At 37.7% G+C, this 18,429-nt stretch overlaps 3 protein-coding genes across 3 annotated transcripts in view; 2 read left to right on the top strand and 1 right to left on the bottom strand.

Moving 5' to 3' along the window:
• Window positions 1-18,429, top strand: part of LOC122450481 (fatty acid desaturase 2-like protein FADS2B) — a 914,319-nt gene that overhangs the window by 524,263 nt on the left and 371,627 nt on the right. The window lies entirely within an intron of this gene.
• LOC122450487 (olfactory receptor 1038) lies at window positions 1,113-2,081 on the top strand. The gene has a single exon (XM_043482863.1). It carries the CDS (start codon window positions 1,113-1,115, stop codon window positions 2,070-2,072), a length of 960 nt encoding a protein of 319 aa, XP_043338798.1. The 3' UTR covers window positions 2,073-2,081.
• Window positions 11,306-12,247, bottom strand: LOC122450511 (olfactory receptor 5AL1-like). The gene has a single exon (XM_043482890.1). The coding sequence runs from the start codon at window positions 12,245-12,247 to the stop codon at window positions 11,306-11,308; it is 942 nt and encodes a 313-aa protein (XP_043338825.1).

Here is an 18,429-nt window from a genome sequence, read left to right as displayed (position 1 = left end):
AAACTACAAAATGAGGTAAATTTTTGAATTGGAAAATAATGCTAAGTCTTTTTAATTCCTGTGCAAATAAAATGATATTTTCCCATAGATCTGATTAATTGCCTTTTAACTTACATAGCATCAAGTACTTATTTTATAAAAGTAAGTAAATCATGCTAGATCATTTTTATATTTTAAAGGTTTGGGGACTTACACAAAATTGAAAAACAGGGAAATATAAGTGTACTTTCATTTATCTATTATGTATTTTTAACTGCCACATGCGTTACCTAATCCAAGCTCACTCTGCTTACTGCAAGGCAAGCCAATTAACTGTGAGTTTAGGTGTTGAGGCAAGGAATGTTGACTTTATTCAGAAAGCCAGCAGATAAAGAAGACAGCAGACAGATGTCTCAAAATAATCACCTAATTAGGGTCCAGATGACAGGTTCTTTTATAGAACAAAGATGAGGGGAGGGCGAAGAAGTAAATTAAAAAAGCAATCATCTCCTGGAATGGCAAGCCTTGGGCAGAGGATGTGTTAATTCCTTCCCTCCTGTAGCCATCCACAGGTGAACAGGGTCCTGAAGAAATGCACTTTGGTTTAACATTTAGGCAGACGGGCAGGGTTTTCCGAAGTAGACCAATATGTATGAACAGTATTCTTTCAGTGAACAAATGCAACAGGAAACAAAGGTTAAAGAAAAGAAATATATCCAACATGGAGTAAGTTTTCCCTGTAACATATACATGGAAAACCTTGGTGGCACCAAAACCTTGGTGGCACCAAAAACACTGGAATATTACTATTAGTTGTCTCAAGTGCTTTCTTTCAGATCCTATTTAATTTTTCATCAGCATCTTCCCATATTTTCTACATCATAAAGCAAAGCACCACTGCTTTGTAAAGCTAAGTAAGGCTCAAGAAGACTACTCAGAGAGTAATAGATTCCTTTCCCTGGAGCAAGAATGGCATGTCATTGGAGAGCTTCAGCTACCTTTTGCCCACAAGATGGTGTGACTCACGGATAGAAGATGCTAACAATCACCTTCCCCAACACTGGCAGAGGCCGTAGAAGGTGTCATTTTTATTCTTCAACTCACAACAAATTCTGAAAAGTCCATCAGATTAAATGGCTAAAGTTAATCTCACTTTTGTCACTGAATTCATTCTCAAGGGAATTACAGAGCGGCCAGAGCTTCGGGTCCCCTGCTTCGTGGTGTTTCTGGTCATCTATCTGGTCACGGTGCTGGGCAACCTGGGCTTGATAACCTTGATCAGATTTGACGCTCGACTCCACACGCCCATGTACTGTTCTCTCAGTCACCTGGCCTTTGTTGATCTTTGCTACTCCTCTGCTATCACTCCAAAGATGATGCTGAACTTTGTTGTGGAGCACAATGCTATTGGTTTCTATGCTTGTGCAACGCAACTGGGCTGTTTTCTCACCTTCATGATCACGGAGTGTTTCCTCTTAGCTTCCATGGCCTACGATCGCTACGTAGCCATCTGCAGTCCCCTGCATTATTCCACACTGATGTCAAAGAGAGTCTGCATTCGATTAGTGGCAGTTCCATATGTGTACAGCTTTCTGGTTGCCCTGTTCCACACCATCATCACCTTCCGTCTGACTTACTGTGGCCCCAATGTTATTAACCATTTCTACTGTGATGACCTCCCTCTCTTGGCCCTGTCATGCTCAGACACACGCATGAAGGAAATTCTGATCTTCGCCTTTGCTGGTTTTGATATGATCTGTTCGTCTTCCATTGTCCTCACCTCCTACCTCTTCATCATCACCACCATCGTAAGGATCCGCTCTACCCAGGGGCGACGCAAGGCCATTTCCACCTGTGGCTCCCACATGGTGGCTGTTGCTATTTTTTATGGCACGCTGATCTTCATGTACCTACAGCCCAAGTCAAACCACTCCCTGGACACAGACAAAATGGCCTCTGTGTTTTACACAGTGGTGATCCCCATGTTGAACCCACTCATCTATAGTCTAAGAAACAAAGAGGTGAAAGATGCCTCCAAGAAAGTCTTGGGAAAAGGTTGTGAAACTTTAAAGATACTAAAATTAAGGAAATAATAATAATATTGCATTAAATGCAAGAAGAAAAATAAGTCAGTCTTTCCCTTTTTGACATTGCTTGTAATTTCTTTACCAGTAAACTGAAAATGTGATCGCTACTTCACCAGACCCTGATAAGTACTACAAGGACCCAGGCCAATTCTGGAAAGTCAGTTTGATTCTGAGTCCTGCTCAGGACATAGTAGCGTTTGAAGACCTTGAGATCACCTTCAAATACAAACACAAATACACTCCCAAACACAAATGCATGCATCCCAGACAAAGGTAGCAGCATCTTTTTCTTAGAACTCAGGACTCTAGAACCAAGACTGCCTGAGTTTGAATTCTATCTTCATTAGCTGTGAAACTTGGGACAATTGACCTGAACTCTGCATGACTCTCTTTCCAACTTTACAAAATAATGGGAACTGGATGGTTGACTGGTCTTGAAGGTTAAACAGGTTAATGTTTATGAAAGTCTTAGAACAGTATTCTGTTGTAGTAAGTGCTATGCCTGCTACATCACTTCAGTCATGTTCAACTCTCTGTGACTCCATGGACTACAGCCTGTCAGGCTCCTCTGTTCATGGGATTTATTGGGCAAGAATACTGGAGTGGATTGCCATGCCCTCCAGGGGATCTTCCCGACCCAAAAATCAAACCTGCATCTCATATGTCTCCTGCAGGCAGATTCTTTACCACTAGCGCCACCTGGGAAGCCCATAAGTTCTATGTGTCGTTATATAAATGCTTTTATGTGTAACTAAAAATCAATCAGTTAAGTTCTCAAAAGTTTATCAGTCTTAAATAAGAAAGACAAAGGTTAGTTAGATTTCTACTACCTTCCAGGATTTTAATCACCTAGTTCCACTTAATCCTATGTGTCAAATCTACTGGAGTGTAAGGTTTCACTTCTAGGTCTCAATAATTTATAAATTGTCTAAGGTCACATAACTAATAATAAGATTATTCTAAGTTCAAATTCAAGTCTATTTAAAGTTTATTTCTTAACAAGTTGGAAGTGAGGAGTAAAGGGTACTATAAATTGCACTCTTAGTCTCAGTCATGTCCAGTTCTTTGCAACACTTTGAACTGTTCCCTACCAGGCTTTGAAGTCCATTGAATTCTCCAGGGACGAATTCTGGAGTGGGCTGCCACTTCCTACTCCAGGGGATCTTTCCAACGCAGGGCTTGAATTTGCCTCTTCTGTGTCTCCAGCACTGCAGGCAGAATCTTTACCACTAGAGTCAGCTGGGAAGCCCTAATTATAGATCATTGTGTTATTGTTATTTAGTTTGCTAAGTTTCGTCAGATTCTTTGTGACCCCATGGACTGTAGGGGTCCTACCAGTTTCCTCTGTCCATGGGATTTCCCAAGCAAGCATACTGGAGTGGGTTGCTACTTCTTTCTCCCGGGGTTCTTCCTGACCCAGGGATTGAACTTAGGTCCCCGGCATTAACAGGCAGATCCCTTACCACTGAACCAGCAGGGAAACCTAATTATAGGTTATCTATATTTAAATGTGTCATTATCAGATTTTTAAATATAATTGGAAAACATGGTTTATAAGAAATTATATTTTAAAAATGAATAAATTGTTATATAAATTCAAATAGAAATAATCTTAGGCTACAGTGGAATCTATTCAATCACCCTTATAGGATCATGACATGAAATTTATTTATTTATTTATTTATTTTTGACATGAAATTTAAAATTAGTGATTCTAAGCTTTTTTTTTTTATTATTTTGACAGTTCATAAAAATTAATTAAATTACTGATCTAATATTATCATTTTACCATTTTGGAAGGTGATTTTGGTAGTCACAGTCATTATATAAAATACAGTCTGAGGTTTGTAATGCTGTTGTTGTTGAGTTGCTAAGTCACGTCTGACTTTTTTGTGACCCTATGCACTCTATCCCACCAGGCTCCTCTGTCCATAGCATTTTCCAGGTTAGAATACTGGAGTGGGTTGCCATTTCCTTCTCCAGGGGATCGTCCCAATCAGAGATCAAACCTGAGTCTCCTGCATTGGCAGCTGAATTCTTCACCCCTGAGCCAATAGGGAAGCCTTGAGGTGTATTGTACAAGGGAATTGTTTCCTCTTCTGCACTTAATTTGTAAGGAACCCATGTATGTTGCCATGAGGTGTGTTTGGAACCTTGTGAGTTGAATGAATGCTCAGATTTTTGAATCAGGTTTGACAGAGAACATGGTGCTTCTATTCACTGCACTATGCCTGTGAGTACATGTTTATATGATGGATATTCACACATATTCTCACATATCACATACAAAACACATGGAAACAACATAGGAAGTTTCTCTTTCACAGGTAAAGAAGTTCAAACCTAAAGAATCTTAATGCCTCAGTTGAGGAACTCTGCTCTTTTGGAGTTTCACTTTACCTTTTTGCATCCAATGATTATTTACAATAGCAATGTTGAAACACTAATTGGAGTTTTCATGTCTACAGAATTTTAATCCCTTACTATTAGCAGTCATTTCTTAAAGTAATCCTGACTTTTCTCAGGGACATTCAAGAAGAAATTCACATGTAATCAACAGTTATGTTATTCAGCTTCTTCCTAAACAGACACATACACTCTGTGCGACCTTTAAAACTGTGCTGTGAAACATCATCCCCTCAGCTAAAATATCAAAACCCACATTCTTATGCAGTCCTAGGAGCAGCACTCCCAGGTCCATCGCAGGCGTCACTCACTCTGGCTGGAGTCAACCAGCCAGAGTCACCAGTTACAAGCGGCAGACAAAGAGATGCGTCCACACAGAGATGCTCCTTCAGGACAAGGGGAGAGAGGTTTTGCCTGATTAGTAGAAACAGAAATCAAAAGTCAGACATAGTGAGGAGACAAAGGAGTGAGTTCCAAACAAAAGAGCAAAATAAAGCCCCAGAACAAACCCTAATGAAATGGTCTTTAGATAAGTGTTTACCTGATAAAGAGTTCAAAGAAATGATCAAAGGAGGCTCACCAAACTCAGAAAATGAATGGAGAGATTCAGTGAGAAACATCAACAGAGACAGAAAATATAAGAAAGAACCAACACAACTGAATATAATAACTGACATTTAAAAAGATATGTATATATATACATGAGAGGGAATCAATGTTCATGTCAATATCAAGTATAATAAGATTCACATTAAAGGGGTCCTTGAAAGAGAAGAGAGAGAGATGGGGCAGAAAATGTATTTGAAGAAATAATGGTATAGAGGTATTTTTCTTTCCATAGCTCCAGATATGTTTCTAATGAACAATCATGTTTTAAAACAACTGGACTATATGGTGATCTCTTACTTTTACCTAGTTTGTTTCACTTTTTCTATTTCATAATCAGTGCTCCCATTTCATTTAGTTTATGTTTTCCAATTTCTCCATCTCTTCTTCTTTTTTTTTTTTTTTTGATGTTCTTTCTTAAACCTTTATCAAATGTAATAGAAAAGCTTTTGTATACCCTTATATAAATAATATATATATGTTGTATTTTAGAAAAATTATGAATTTTTGCCTAACTAAAAAATGTATGACATTTGATTCTACTTGTTTGACTTACTCTGAATAGAATGTTAAATTTCTAATTAAAAAATAGACATGCAACAAAGGTTTACTGTGTAGCAGGGAACTATACTCAATATCTTGTAGTAACCTATAATGGAAATAATTTCAAAAATAATATATTTGTATATATATATTTTTAAAAGGCAGAAAATTACCCTAACCTGAGGAAGAAAACAGACCCTTTGGTACAGAAATCAAGCTCCTCTCAATTCTCTTCAGTTTTTTGAGTGACAATTGAATTATTTTAAAAAGGACAGCACACTTTCTTTACAACTTATTTTTATGTGATATATTTAAACAAAGACCATCACTCACTAATACAATTTATTTACTAGCAACAAAGAAAAAGAAGAAAAATACCTGACATTTATTGAGCGCTTGCTATTGCTTAGCCTAATTTTGAATTTTATCAACTCATTTAATCCTCTTACCAATGCTAAGAAATAAGTCACATGCATTTAAGTTTAGCAATGTGAAAATCAGGATTTACAAAATAAAGAAAGTGAGGTTTAACCCATCTTACCCTTTTGAAAATGATAAGTAGAAAACATATGAAGTTAAATTTTTTTAAGTATGATTTATTAATTTAACAAACTAAGTTGTTGTAAAAGTACTAGATTTTCAAGAATGTTTAGAATGTAAATATTCTGATGAGTTTAATTTTTTGTTGCTTACCTGTAAGTACCTCATATTCCCTCAATTATATTTTTATTTACATATTAGTTCAGAGAAGCCCACATTTTAATATAGTTTGACTGCTTCATAGTAACATTACAGTGTTATCTATGAAGAAAAACCATTAGTGATTATATATTTATAGACTGATTTTTTCCCTCAGACCTTCTTCTTGTCACTTAATTTGGTTTTTAGATAATTAAATTAAGCATAGGATGTTGATATTTTATTATATAAGTAATATACAGGCTGAGGACCATTAGAGTTCATTTCTCCTGAATATCTCAACTTACATGAAAAACTTGTACCTCAGAGCTGTTAAAATCTTTTCTTTATATTCTAAGCCAAAGCAGTTATGTAATAGCAAAGGGACCAAATAACACCAAAGTGTAGAAGTGAAATATGGTTAGACCTTTTAGAAACTATTAAGAATCTAGCTTTTGGGAGATGATGGAATATTCTCAGAAACTTCTGAAATTAACATCACTGGAAGGCAAAGAAATGATAAAGGAAAAGAGCTTTTGCCCCAAGTGTGGTCACTTTTCCCTCCATTTTCTTTTCCAGAGTGTGTGAACCCCATGAAAGATTCATTCATTATGCCAGATTCAGGCTCACCTATCTTTCAAATTATTTTTCTAATTAAGCAAATAATTTAAATTTAGTTTTTAAATGAATTTGGATCAATGTTCAAAAGCAGTTCAGTCACTCAGTCCTGTCCAACTCTTTGTGACCCCATAGACTGCAGCATGCCAGGCTTCCCTGTCCATCACCAACTCCTGGCGCTTACGCAAACTCATGGCCATCAAGTCGGTGATGCCATCCAGCCGTCTCATTCTCTCTCATCCGCCTCTCCTCCTGCCCTCAAACTTTCCCGGCACCAGGGTCTTTTCAAGGAGTCGTCTCTTTGCATCAGGTGGACAAAGTATTGGAGCTTCAGCTTCAGCATCAGTCCTTCCAGTGAATATTCAGGACTGATATTTTCCTTTTGGATTGACTGGTTTGATTGCTCTGCAGCCCAAGGGACTCTTGAGAGTCTTCTCTGACACCATAGTTAAAAATGTTTAAAATAGTCACTAAAAATCTGTTTTAACAAAATTAAATTCATTTTTTTCTCTAGTTATTAGCCACATGCTATTTAAAGAACTGCATAAACTGTTTTTGACTTTTGTATTTTTTAAATAGCAGTCTCAGTAGAGTGTTATAAAAATTAGCTGATACCATTCATTTAAAGAGTTTTATCCAGCACCAGACACACAGAAGTTTCAACTGGTTTTATCTCTGTTTTAACTATGAAAAGTTTGGAACTAAATAAATTAATATTTTATTAATGCAATCCTTACTAAATGCAACAAAAATAGCTTACATTTTGTTTCAAGAAAATATATACTTATTTTAATAGCAGGAATGGAAGAACCAAAAAAATTCAGTTTCAAATATGCTCACAAAACAAAGAAAAACTGAGTTTAAAATGGCAATTCAAAAATAAGTTTAAAATGGCCAATTAGGTAAGTGAGTGAGTGAGTGATGGTCGCTCAGTCGTGTCCAACTCTTTAAGACCCCGCGGACTGTAGCCTGCCAGACTCTTCTGTCCGTGGAATTCTCCAGGCAAGCATACTTGAGTGGGTTGTCATTGCTACCCAACTGTAGTTTTGATTTGCATTTCACTAACAATTAGTGATATTGAGCATATTTTGGGGTTTTTTTGGTTTGTTTTTGTTTTTTTTTACTATCTATATGTCTTCTTTGGAGAAATGTCTATCCATCTTCAAAATATCTACACGCAATGCATGCTAGAGAAGGTATGGAGAAGAGGCCTCCTATGCTGCCGCTGGGGATGTGAGTTGGTATAAGCTCTGTGGGGAACAGCATGGAAGTTCCTTAAAGTAAATAAAACTGCAGCTGCCATGTTGTTCATTCACGTCCGATTCTTTGCAAACCTGTGGACTGTGACCCACCCGGCTCCTCTGTCCGTGGGGATTCTCCAGGCAAGCACACTGGGGTGGGTTGCCGTGCCCTCCTTCCAGTGATCTTCCCCACCCAGGGATTGAAACCAGGTCTTTAAACTTTACCAGCTGAGTTACTGGGGAAGCCCACCTGGGCATATATCTGAAGAAAACCGTAATTTCTAAGAATACATGCACCCCAATGTGCATTGCAGCACAATTTGCAATAGCCTGCACATGGAAGCAACTTAAATGTCCATCAGCAGAGGAAGGGATAAAGAAGATGTGGTACATATGCACAATGGAATATTACTCAGCCATAAAAAAGAATGAAGCAATGCTATTAACAGCAACAGGGATGGACCTGGAGACTGTCAAAGTGAGTGAAGTGAGTCAGAAAGAGAAAGACAGATGTATCATATCCCTTATGTGGAATCTACGAAAATGGTACAGATGAACTTGTTTGCAAAACAGAAATAGAATTACAGAAATAGGAAAGAAACATGATTGCCAAGGGAAGAAAGATACATGAGTGCATTGGGAGGTTGGGACTGACTTATACACACTCCTGTGTATAAAACAGATAACTGAGGAGAACCTGCTGTAGGGCACAGGGACCCCTCCTCAGTGCTCTGTGGTCCCCAAATGGGAAGTGAATCTGAAAAAGAGGGGGTATATGTGTATGTGTAACTAATTCACTTTGCTGTATGGCAGGAAACTAATGCAATATTACAAAGCAACTATACCCCAACACAATTAATTAAAGCATTTGTGATGAGATTTAGGGGCAGTGGGAGGTAGGATGGGCTTCCCAGTTTGAGCTGGCGGTAAACAACCTGCTTGCCAATGCAGGAGAAGCCTGGGCCCCTCTTCCATCCCTGGATCAGGAAGATCCCCTGGAGGAGGGCATGGCAGCCCACTCCAGTATTCTTGCCTGGAGAACCCCATGGACAGAGGAGCCTGGCGGGCTACAGTCCACGGGATCACACAGACATGACTGAATTGGCAGCATGCATGCATGGGAGGTGGAATGGCCTTAGAAAGCTCAGTGGTGTGGGCGCTGCGCGGCATCCCAGCGGTGTGGGCAACGCACTTTCAGAGAATAATCATGCCAAATGTTCAACATGAAGCTGTTTGCACTTCTGAGATATGAAATGTCTTTGTCTTAAAGAGTTCGTATTGTTGATTCCATTTATATAAAACTGTAGGAAATAAGCAGTTAGACATGACTGAAGCAACTTCGCATGCAGCATGCGTGGAAGAATCGCAAAGCAGCCCACAGTGAGAGGATCCAGACTGGCGGCTGCCCAGGGCCAGTGCAGGAGGAGCCTCGGGGGAAGGGACAATCTCGCTCAGCGTTTTCACGGCGGTGATGTTTCAAAACTCATCAAGTTGAGCATTTCAAATATGCGCAGTTTAAAAAAGTCATTTATATCAATTTGAAACAAAAATGAAAAGGAATGAAATTGTTTTAATGATGACAATACAATAACTAGTTAGCTTTTATATTTTCATTTTTTTATTTTAAAATAAAGCAAATCACGTTGCCAACTCTTTCTAAAAGGGCTATGCATGCAATAACAATGCTGAAAATTTTGTTACTAATTAGGTGTAATAGTCAGTGCTCATGAAGTGCTTGGCATGTACTACTAACTATGTAAGCCTTTTATAGTCATAATCTTATTTAATCTTCACAATCAGTCCAGGACAAAGGAACTATTACTATTGTAGATGAAGAAAACAAGAAAAAGAGATGTGAAATATAATAATTTACCCAAGATAACAGCTATTACTTGGAAAAACTAAAATTGTTAGCCAAACTGTGTGAAGGAAGAGTCTGTGTTCCTAATCGCAACTGATACAGAACAAGCAAGGAGTTATATGGCAGGAAAGAGCTCCAGTGAACTAAGCTGACACAGTGTCAGGATCGGTGTCACCAAGGGCTCAATGTCAAGGTGGCTCTGCTGGTGCTACTCTTTGAGCTGAATGCAAGGACAGGAGTGTTAGGAAGACTATTCAGAGTGTTGGGGGGAAAAGTCTTGCTATTAAACTTTGCCTTAAGCAACCTAGATGCTCATCAGCAGACGAATGGATAAAGAAGCTGTGGTACATATACACTATGGAATATTACTCAGCCATTAAAAATAATTCATTTGAATCAGTTCTAATGAGATGGGTGAAACTGGAGTCCATTATACAGAGTGAAGTAAGCCAGAAAGATAAAGACCAGTACAGCATACTAACACATATATATGGAATTTAAAAAGATGGTAACAATAACTCTATATGCAAAACAGAAAAAGAGACACATATGTATAGAACAGACTTTTGGACTCGGTGGGAGAAGGCGAGGGTGGGATGTTCTGAGAGAATAGCACTGAAACAAGTATACTATCAAGGGTGAAACAGATCACCAGCCCAGGTTGGATGCATGAGACAAGTGCTCAGGGCTGGTGCACTGGGAAGACCCAGAGGGATGGGATGAGGAGGGAGGTGGGAGGGGGGATCGGGATGGGGAACACATGTAAATCCATGGCTGATTCATGTCAATGTATGGCAAAAACCACTACAATATTGTAAAGTAATTAGCCTCCAACTAATAAAAATAAACGGAAAAAAATAAATAAATAAACTTTGCCTTATTTTCCAGATTATCTATGCAGCAAACTTGAAATATAAGATACCAAATGTTGGTCTATCTTAGTATGACCCATATGACACAGAATTCAGACAAAGTCACTATGCCCTATGTTCCATTTCTTTAATTATAAAGATGTCTTTTCAAACAGGTTAAGATATCTCTATCTCTGTTTCTCTCTCTGTCTTTCCTTGTTTGTCTGTCTCTTTCTCCTTTTACAATTTAACATCTCAAAATTTACAAAATGCCTTTCACGTGCAAATCACAAAGAATGACAGAGTGGATAAGACATATTGAGTAAATATGAACACTGGAAGTGAGGAATTTGGCTCTATCATTTATCAGCATTTTGACTCTAGATAAGCCACAACTCCAAGTCCTCTGATTCCTCCCTGTCCTTGATTTTTCAGTTATTTGATAGCCAAATGCAACTTTTCTATAATTCTCTTCAGTGCATTCTTTACTTCCTGATTCCTCAAACTATAGATCAATGGGTTTAACATGGGAATCACCACCACATAGAACACCAAAGCAAATTTATCTGTGTTCAGAGAATGACTTGAATTGGGCAGCAGGTACATAAAGATGATTGTTGCATAAAATATGGTGATGGAGGTGAGATGGGAAACACAGGTAGAAAAGGCTTTTTGCCTTCCTTCAGCAGAACGGATCCTCAGAATGGCAAAGAGGATGAAGATGTAAGAAATGATCACGATCAGTAGAGAGCAAAGGGTGTTGAACCCAGCAATGATTAAGAGCATCAGCTCTTTGACCTGAGTGTCAGAGCAAGCCAGTGCGACCAAGGGAACATCATCACAATAGAAGTGGTTGACCCTATTGGAGCCACAGAAAGACAAGAGGAATGTTGCGACTGTCTGTGCAAGACCCACAATGAATCCATAAGCATATGTGCTAGCAATGATCCAATTGCAGAGTTTTTTAGGCATGAGGATGGCGTAGAGTAAAGGGTTGCAAATGGCAACATACCTATCATAGGCCATGATTGAAAGCAAATACTGTTCACAAACTACAAATGTGATGAAACAGCACAGCTGAATGGCACATGCATAAAATGTTATACTTTTAACTTCACACAGAAAATTCACCAAGGTGTTTGGGGTGACAGATGAAGTAAAAGAAAAATCAATAAAAGCCAGATGGCTGAGAAAAAAATACATGGGTGTGTGAAGCTGCGGGCTGACTTGAATTAACACAATCAAACCAAGATTACCCAGGACACTAGCTAAATAGATTACTAGGAATACACCAAAGAGAGTGGCTTGAAGTTCTGGATTATCTGTGAGTCCCAAGAGGATAAACTCAGACACTGCAGAATAATTGCCTTTTTCCATAGTAGAGATTTATCTTTTTTTCTAACAATAAAACCCCCTAGAGCACACAGTCTGAGTATTCGTGTCTCTTGATTAGAGATAATCAAGCAGATGTTGGGAACTGATTCTGATCCACCCTGATCTTATGTTGGACACATTCAAAGGTGACTCTCCATGCAAATTCTGGTTTCAGAATGAAGTGATTTGTTCTCTGCAGAATTTCCAAAGTATGAAATTCTGTGGGGTTTGGAAAGATAGAAAGATGGCATTTTATTTAAAATCTAACATAATTGAATAATTTCTTTTATTTTCAATAAAAGAAAATAAAGACAGAGCTATTTGAGCACAAATATTTTTTTAATTATTGAAATACTTTAAACAAATATGCTGATTCTTTGAAAATTGTTAATTAACAGGAAACAATACATTAAAAAAATAATTTCAGAAGGGGTAGTATGAAAAGTAATTTTAAATTCTGACCATCTCTATATCAACTGTTCAGGACAATTTTTATTTTATTTTGTTCTCTTACTATGACTTATAGTTTTCTTTCAATTACTATGTAATATTTGGGAATTAAAGGGAGAAAAACCCTTAGAAACATAGATAGTCTTGCTTTTTCAGAAATATGCATGGGATGATTAAAAATACATTAAAATAATTCAGAAGACATATTTATCAAGTGGCTCCTAACATCTAAATGCAGAACAGGAGAAGAAAAAAATCAAGATAATTTTGTAGAACTAAAAACCGGTTTCTGGCTTGTTAAAAGAAACAGTTTGATTTTTTAAATTTTTCTACTACTTCATCTCAGATCATCTTTCCATCAACCCTATCAACTGGTGATAAGCTGTCGTCTTCATTTTCAGATATGGAAACTGAGAGTGAGAGCTTAAACCCTCTTCCTGTTTCATGATTAGTGTGGGGTGAAGCAAAATAGCTCGTGAACTGGTTCTGGACTCCCTGACCTCAATTCATAGTTTATAGAAATGAACTCTTTTCATAGAGGCAAGAATTTCCCCATTAATCAGAACATTTTGGAAAGGCGATATCTAAGTCTGTCCACCTTAAGTGCTTGAAATAGTGCTTTTCATGCTGTATGTGCTAAGTGAGTAAATTTTAGCTCTTAAAATGGGCTTCCCACGCGGCAGCGCAGTAGCAGAGAATCCTCCTGCCAATGCAGGAGATGTGGGAGACAAGGGTTGGATCCCTGGGTCAGAAGATCCCCTGGAGGAGGAAATGGCAACCCACTCCAGTATCTTACCTGGAACACCCCATGGACAGAGGGGCCTGGCTGGCTAAAGTCCATGAGTCAGACACGACTGAGCACACACACATGGTTTTTCATTTCATTAGTATTAATAGTATTCAGATTTAGGCTTATTCTCAAAAGAAGTGACTCTGCAATCCCACCATACCAATGACTGTAGGTTATTCTTTTTGCAATATTTTAAGGTGAGGTCTTTGTCCATTGCCCCATTGACTTGTGCTCTCAGATCATTACCTTTCCTGGCTCTCAATTTTTCTGGTACTTACATTTCTCTGATGTGTTGGCGTCTGTGTAACTCTTGCTCTGACGTTACCAAACTCACCAATATCTTCAGTCATTTTAGTTTCCTCTCTTTAAACTGAAACTTGGATCATCCTTGAAAATGTATTTCTCTCCAGGTTTCCAAAGGCTGTTCCATTTGAAACTATCCACATATGTTAAATCTGGCAGGTGAAATAAGGCACTGTTCATGTTGGAACACTCTTTCTTGGTTTTTGCTATGTCTTGCATTCAGGTACACTTCCCTGATGCTTAGAGGCTTATCCCCATATTCACTGTCAACACATATGCATCCAGGTCACTCCCTCTTATTCACTGAAGGCTCTGGTATTGATGCCATCCTGCTTATCTTCCACAAATTTGCCATCAGTGTCATGAACACCACTTGTGTCATACCTTGGCCTCTTAGATCCTTGATCTTGGAATCAGCGACCCCACTGCTATTCCACTTGAGCATCCTACTCCCATGATTCCATTTTGAAGCTTATGTGACAATTGATAATAGTAGCTATCCAAAATCAAAAACTTATCTTATGACCACAACTTTCTGAACTTTCCTTTCACATCAGTTATGACACTACAACTTTGTATGTATCCACTCAATCACTTTAACCCTAAATATCCGTTACCTACTGTCGGCTTCTTTATTCAATGCTCACCCTAAACAGCTTAGACTCTGTGATCGATTGCCACAATGACTATTCGCAGCATACACATTTCTCTTTCTAACATATAAACTTATATTTTGGTTCCCAAGCTGTTTTGTTCATCTCATATGTTCATCCTCTACTAATTTATTTGATCTTCCCCATCAGTTTAAAAACAAGATACATGCTGAAATCATTACTAATGACCTGTGACTTCTTTTCCTTGTCCTCTATCCATCAACTCCTCTTCTCTTCATTCTTTCAGTACTAAAAATCCTTGAAAGTCATTTGCTTCATCTTTAGCATTTATATATCAACTTGTATTCTGAAATTGTTCTCACCATAATTGTAATACAGTTACTATTTCCAAGTTCACCAACAATCTCCTTCTTCCCTTAGGCAATGGAGATTTCTTTTATGTTGTCTCTGTAGCCCCAGATATCATTGACATTAGTATTCATGAAAACCATTGTTTTGTTTTGTTTTGGTTTGGCTTGCAAATCATAAGAATCCCATCTTTCTGTCCACTTTTGCTCTTTTTGGTGGCTCCACTCCCTGTGTTTGTGTTTTAATTAAAGCATTACTTTACCTTTCGTTCCTAAGCCATCTTGTGTCATTTTTTGCACACTCTTGTGGAGCTCTAATCAAATGTTCTGGGGATAGTTGTCACTTTTGTGTCACAAAAGTCTAAATTTCTAGGCCAGATTTTGCCTCTGATCTCCAGGTATATATTCAAGAGATTCCCAGACAACTTCATTTAGGTATTCCCAAAGTACCTAAATATGGCATGCTCAAAAGAGAATTCAGCAATTCAAAATCCATCCTACATTTTTCATCTGCTTTGAAGCATGCATTTTCTAACTCAGTGAGTGGTGTCATCTTCCAGCCAGTTATTCAGGCACAAAGCCAAGAAAATATATTTCATATATCTTTCTAAACTCCACTGATAAAAATTAGATACTGAGCACACTAATTATTTAAAGTATTTTTTTTTTCAAACCTTGTAATTCAAAACTTGTAATTTAGGCCTCTATCACGACTTACCATATTATTGTCCAAACATTTATCTTATCCATCCTTTCTCTGTTCATTGTGATAGAGTGTACTTTCTAACATGCAAATCATAGCTTACTGTTTCCTATTGACATAAGATAGAGTACAAAAGGTTGGCTAACTTCACCTTTGATAAGGAACCCCTTCTTTTCACACTGGTCTCACTTCTGTGACATTTTTCACGTAATTCCCAGGCTTCAGCCATCATGATACTATCAGTTTCTCAGATGTGACCACGAATTTTGTACATAGTTGAAGCAGAAACTCTTCCTTCTGTCCTTACAATCTAGTTGGCTCTATCTTTCTGTGTATCCGTCAGATCTCAGGTGAGATTTCACTTCTTGCTAGAGGTGTTTCATTACTTCTCAAGGGTTATGTCTAACAATTCATTCATCTATTAATTACTTTGTAAAATAATCTAAATTTCAAATTTTTGAAAAAACAGATGGTTATTTTTCCATCTCCCCCAACCTTGTAGGAGCTAGCACTGTTTAGAAACTCCAAATATACTAGTAGAATAATGGAACAAATAAATATAAGTTTTGTGTTACCCTAAACCCTTTTCTACTTCTTCCATTTTCCTCACTGCCTGCTGCCTTTGAGCAACTCACAGTGAAACCAAAAAGGGGTCCAATATACCTTGCGGCAAACTCTGTGAATGTCAACAAAACTTAACATCACTTAACATCACTTAACTGTAGTGAGTGTATTTTCTATTATTTGTTGGTCCCTCCGGAATGTGTCCCCTGTGTTGCATAATTTTAAGCAATTTCTGAACAAAACAATGCAATGATGTCTCACAAGCATACACAATCATTATGGTTAATCTTTTGGGATTCAGTTTGCTTAACAGACAGGGACTGATGACTTGAAATTTCTGATCATTATGCCGAATCTAAGTAAAATAAAACATTGATAATTACCAGCAAAGATTATTTTAACATGTGGGAAAATAACTCAGAAATGTTTAACTGCTTTTATTTACTTTTTATACTTTAGTATGAGCTTTATTGGGGTTTGCAGGGGCACTAGTGGTAAAGAACTCTCCTGGCAACGCAGGAAACATAAAAGACAGGTGTTCAAACCCTAGGTTGGGAAGATACCCTGTAGGAAGACATGGTAAGCCACTTCAGTATTCTAGCCTGGAAAATCCCTTGGACAGAGGAGCCTGGTGGGCTATAGTCCACAGGGTTGCAAAGAGTCAGACACAGTTGAAGTGACTTAGCATGCACACATGCACATGAGCCTTATTAAATTTTTAATTTTATAAGAAGTCAGTGCACATTAAAGCAATGAGTTAACTTTGCTGTTGGACTTTGCAAGGCTAACGAGTAATAGTTTATACTGCACAAAAGATCCAGCCCTACATCTCCAACCCACTCAATTGTCTGTTGGGTTGTAAGGAAATAATAATTAAGCCATGAGTTTGTTTGAACATTCTGTTCAAAGAAGAAAATAATTTAAAATTAACTTTATTTTTTCCTGAAGTCTAATGGAAAGCACTTAAAGGCATGCAAATCAGAGAGAAATGAGCACTTCTTTGCTTCAAACTCTCTATCAAATTCTCCTCATTCCACACATGTATAGAGTGATAAATAGAAAGACATACAGATAGAAAATTCATAGACAATGCTTATTACAAAGAAAGAAAGAACAATTATTATTAAATGTGGATATTTTATCCTAGGAAGTTGTTATGATTTTTATAACACCATTTTCTCTAGTAGAATAAAAGCATAAATGACAAAGAACCTTAAACATAAATTGTACAGAAGTCATCATATTTGTTTGCATTTTATTTCTAACCAATCTGTAATGATTTAACTCTGTGGTTTTTCTTAGACGCTTGGTAGAAATTCAAGAAAGCTGAAAGGAGATCTATCAGCATGAACAAGGCTATGAGTGTCTAAAATACATTCCTCAATTATTTTAGGAAAATATTTTAAACATTTCCTTCCTGTCAAAATCATAAAGTCTATCTTCCAGATTTCTTATTAGAGTTAATTTCACTTCAAAGTTTTTTTGCAATCCATTCTGTGATCACTATTGCTTCATCTAATTGCTTTTTTGAAGAAAACCGCCAAGTTTTAGAGTCCTGAAGCAAAAATGATTTATTATCTCTCATAATCCTGTGGGCTAAGGACAATCTCTCTCCACATTGTGGTGTCAGCTGGGCAGTAGGCTGGCTGTATGGTCCATGAAGACCTCAGTCACGTGGCTGATATTATATTTGATGAAGCAGACAGTTGGATGTGGTCCATGTGATGAGTGTCTGGCTTGGGCTTCCAATGAAAACATGGTGGTTGAGTTCAAACATTTAAAATTTCTCTGGAAAAAGGTTCTAGCCTTAGAAGTTGTACACTTTCAAGCATTCTATTGAATAAAGCAGGTCACAGGGACAATAACTCTGAACTACATGCTGGATATTTCAAAAGACTGCCAGATTTGATTTAATCTCAGAAAGTAGCTTCTGCAAGTAATCCAAAGATATTGGAAATCTCTGTGTTGGAAAACAATGATGTTTGAGTCTCTGGAAAACTGAAATCAGCATTACTGCACAGACCTTGGAGAAAAGCCAGACCTTCTGATGAAGAAATAAAATGGTTTTCTGCGTCCTAGTGCACCCTAGTAGAAACAGTGCCAGATGATGAGACAGCAAGTAAACATTTAGCATCTGCTGCTTATTCTGTGCTGGATATTACAGGATCCACCAACTCAAATTTCGGTCCAACCCAATAATAATCCATCAAATGGTAGTCATTTGCTTACAACCTGGTTAAATTAAGTTGAGATGTTAGTAACAAATTATATGAACAAGGGATGCAGATTTTATATGCCTGTCTCTGCCGCACAGACTCCGACACAGTCCATGCTACAGTTTAATAAGCTAAGGGTTCCAAATTAGGAGGTCCCAAATAATATCCGGAGCTTCAGTTCAGTTCAGTCACTCAGTC

The sequence above is a fragment of the Cervus canadensis genome, chromosome 11, assembly GCF_019320065.1.
Source record: "Cervus canadensis isolate Bull #8, Minnesota chromosome 11, ASM1932006v1, whole genome shotgun sequence".
In the NCBI taxonomy this organism is placed as follows: domain Eukaryota; kingdom Metazoa; phylum Chordata; class Mammalia; order Artiodactyla; family Cervidae; genus Cervus; species Cervus canadensis.
Note: the sequence above shows the minus strand (reverse complement) of the source record. Positions and strands in the feature narration are given on the sequence as shown.

Bases quoted from the DNA above. Each gene is read 5' to 3' on its own strand.
- LOC122450511 (XM_043482890.1), bottom strand. From the start codon at position 12,247: ATGGAAAAAGGCAATTATTCTGCAGTGTCTGAGTTTATCCTCTTGGGA.
- LOC122450487 (XM_043482863.1), top strand. From the start codon at position 1,113: ATGGCTAAAGTTAATCTCACTTTTGTCACTGAATTCATTCTCAAGGGA.